The sequence below is a fragment of the Neophocaena asiaeorientalis genome, unplaced genomic scaffold (genome assembly GCF_003031525.2).
Source record: "Neophocaena asiaeorientalis asiaeorientalis breed wild unplaced genomic scaffold, Neophocaena_asiaeorientalis_V1.1 scaffold106, whole genome shotgun sequence".
In the NCBI taxonomy this organism is placed as follows: Eukaryota; Metazoa; Chordata; class Mammalia; order Artiodactyla; family Phocoenidae; genus Neophocaena; species Neophocaena asiaeorientalis.
In genome coordinates this window covers 1,496,941-1,500,326 of record NW_020172597.1, presented here as the reverse complement: position 1 = coordinate 1,500,326, position 3,386 = coordinate 1,496,941, and the positions used below count along the sequence as shown (strand labels likewise).

General features: G+C 59.5%; 1 protein-coding gene across 2 annotated transcripts in view; it reads left to right on the top strand.

Annotated features, from left to right (window-relative positions):
- Positions 1–6: 6 nt before the first annotated feature.
- The window catches only part of GRIK3 (glutamate ionotropic receptor kainate type subunit 3), a 230,522-nt gene continuing 227,142 nt past the window's right edge, over positions 7–3,386 (top strand). The window contains exon 1 of one of the 2 annotated variants that reach the window (XM_024738787.1): positions 7–96. In XM_024738787.1, the coding sequence (XP_024594555.1) occupies positions 75–96 (22 nt within the window). In that variant the 5' untranslated portion in view covers positions 7–74. The remainder of the gene's footprint in view (positions 97–3,386) is intronic. The other variant, XM_024738788.1, reaches the window with a different exon arrangement.

The window sequence follows — 3,386 nt, the reverse complement described above, 5'->3', positions numbered from 1 at the left end:
GCCTCCGGAGTCTGGTTTGGGAATACTGGGCCGGGCTCCTCGTGTGCGCCTTCTGGATCCCGGACTCGCGCGGGATGCCCCACGTCATCCGGATCGGTAAGGGCTCCCCGGAGCCGGGGGTCTCCGTGCGCCAGGGCGGGGGCGGGAACGGGGGGCCACTGTACGCGATCCCAAGAGGTTTCCCCCCCTCTCTCCGCGCTGCCGGGGCCGGGTGACCACCAGCTCGTCCCGGTGAGGACAAAGTTCCAAAGCCGGGGTCATGGGCCTTACTTATTGGAGAGGAGGCAGCCGGGGTGCGGCGGGCGAGGGGCCCTTGGCGCGCTTCTGGGAGGCCAGAGCTGGCAGAGTGTAGCGAAGCGTTCCGGTCCCAGCCCGAGTCGGCGGGCGCATTTCCCGGCCATTGCCAGCAGGACCGGCCGCAGACCGAGTTCTGGGACCCGGCTTCTCCGCGAAGCGGCAACCCTGGGGAAGGCGCCAACTTCTCTTCCTTCCTCGTTCCCCGAGGGCCCCTCGCCCCCACCTGGGGCAGGGCTCGAGCGGCCGCGGCGGGGACGCAGGATCCGGCTTCGCATGACAAGGGCGGCCGGTCTTCTCTCCCGGTGGCTGCCCTCGGCCTCGGTGGCCCCCGTTCAGCCCCGTGGCGCGGGGCAGGGGAGGGGCGGCCCCCGCCGGTCGCTCCAGCCATCCGTCGCGGCCGAGGCCTCTCCTCCGCCTGGGGCAGCGCAGGCAGGGGGAAGGGAACGACGTAGCCCGCCCAGCGCAGCTAGGAAAGGCGACGAGAGGGATGCGAGTGGATTTTAAAGTTAGCCGAAATCCCTCCGCAACTGGCGGCGGCCGGCGGGGCTGCGTGCGGCGTTCTGGGGCTCTGGCGTCCCCGCGTCTCTTCTCGCCAGAGTCTCTTACTCGGGTTTTTAACTTTGTTGAGGCATCCTGTAGGCAGCGCTCCGGGCTGTGCGGGATGCCTCCGAGTGTTCCAGGCCCGAGACCGCCAGGGCTGGGCCCGGCCTGGCCACGCGGGAGCCTCCGCCACGCAGGCCCTGCGCCCGCCACCAGGCCGGAGACCTGGGCCGCCTGGGTTCGCGAGGCGCCACCACCAGCATCTGGCACAAGGAGGCCAGAGCTCTGCTGAGCCAGGGCCACCTTCCTCCCCTGTGGCTCTAATCTAGGCTCGGACTCTGGGCTGCCAGCACCGTGAGGGGGTGTAGGGAACCAGTGTCGAGCTTGGTTTCTCTACTTGAGGTTTTCCTAGGAGGAGTCAGAAATCTGTCTCTCTCCTGGATTCCAGATCCTCTTGAACTGGACATCTGGACGAGGGTAGAGCGCAGTCCTCAGCTCTGCCCACAATGGGGTCTTTCCCTTTATGCCAAGGACCCTGGCAGGCAGACATTGGAGGCAGAGGAATCCAGGCACCCGACTCTGGGGACAGCCCTCGCGACCAGGCTTAACCCTTTGCAGCCCAGTCTGCTCCTGGCAAGACAAAAATATCTCTTCCATCTCTGCACCTTTGCCTGCCCCAGCGCCCAGTTTGGTCACCATTCCAGGAGCAGGCAGCCCCCTAGTAGTGGGCCAGTTCTTTCTTTATTCCCTGCTTCTTTCCCTCTGTTTTTTTTGTGGGCCTGCATGGTAGGGTGCCCTTGAGAGGAAAGAGGGGGACCCAAAAGGTGCTATGCATGCAGCCCATGCATTGCAGGTCCCTCTTCCGTGGTCCTCCCTCCACAGGGGTGGGATGGGCCTGATCCTGCCCAGTGTGAGGGGTGGCAGTCTTTGGGGGCCCAGGAAGAGAAGGAGCAGGTGAGGGAAGCCCCGGAAGGCTGAGCTGAGGAGGGGCAGGATGATGTATCCTCACCCGCTCCCTCTTACTGTGAAACTGACTTGCACTGGAGGACTCCTCACTGCCCTGAGGGGAAGCCGGAAGCCTGCCCGCCCTTTCTTGGGTTCACCGTGTAATAATGCAATTAAGGATGGCAAAGCCCTCCTCTCTTCTAATCTTCTTCGTATTAAGCCCCAGGATTAATTAGCGTGTTGGCCCAAGCCATTTATATCCAAGAGCCCTGCCCCATTTGATTCCCAGCCCGAGGACTGGGGTGTTGGGCCGATGCCGAACGTGACTGCCGGAGCTGTGCCAGATTGGATGGAGGATGGGAAGGCTCTGAGGCCCCTGGGCTTCTCTTGAGCTTCCTGGGGAGCTGAACTTCTGTCCTTCTGAGCACAGGCTGGAGTCTCAGCTGGAGCCAGGGGCTACAGTGGACGTGGCACAGAGAGAGACACACACACAGAGAATCTCATGCTGAAACCCAAACACAGCATCTTGGCTGGGCCTGATGCCATCTCCCTTTTTCTCTCTCTCCCCACCCCTGGGATCTCAGGGCTCTGGCTAGGGCCGCAGGAATTGAGGCCTTGGAAATTGGGCTCCGGCGTGTGCTGGGTGCTTCTGGTTCCCAAGACTGGTGCCTGAGCTGGCTGCGCTGACAGCCGAATCCTTGCCCAGCAGGCAGGCGTCGCCTAGCACCAGCCTGGGAGAGGGGTTTCCTGCAGGTGTGCAAGGGGCTCTCTGGGCCGGGGAGCAGCGTACCCGCTCCCTCTCTTTGTGCCTTTTTTTGGGGACTGAAATTTCCTCTTAGACAAGGAGATGGATAGCTCAGCAGTGTGACAGAGTGTTCAAACAATCCGTCTTGAATTGCATTGCTCTGTCTTTTTGTAATTGTGTCTATCAGAGGGAGAGGTCAAGGCATTGATTGCTTGGATGGTTTGCAAGTAACAAAGGAGAGTAAGGAAGAGAGCGAGGGAGAGAGAGTAATTGGATTGTAGTCTGCAGGAAAGAAATGATCATTGATTATTTTATATGAATATGTGGAAGATGTATTCTGCGTGTGGTTATCAAGTGTTGCCTATTGAAGGTTTTCAAGGCATATTGTTCAACATTTTATTATTATTATTATCATCGTTATTATTGTTCAGATGGATCCTCGTCTTAACTCACAGAAAGCAGCTTAATGCATGGGTCCTCTCAATGCTTCAGTGGCCTCATGTGGGGACCTGGATTTCCTGGTTACGTGACCTAGAAGCTGAAGTGGAGGGGTCCTGGGCTGGGAGCCAGGAGGCCTGGGTTTTCTGCTCTGCCTTCCACCAGTTTCCTGAGCCATCTTGGTCAAATCACACTCTCCCACCAACCCGGAGCCTCAGTTTTCCCATCTGTAAACTATTGAGTTGGCCGTGATGGCTGGGGATATTCTGTTGTTTCAAAGTTCCCTTTAGTGCAGGCTGGTGGGGACTGTCAGTGCCATAGTAGGTTTCACGGCTAGATCATCCCTCGTGTTACATACATACTGTAGGATAGAGGGCCAGCCTGGAATTTGAAAAGGGAGACAGACAGTGGGGCGGTAGCT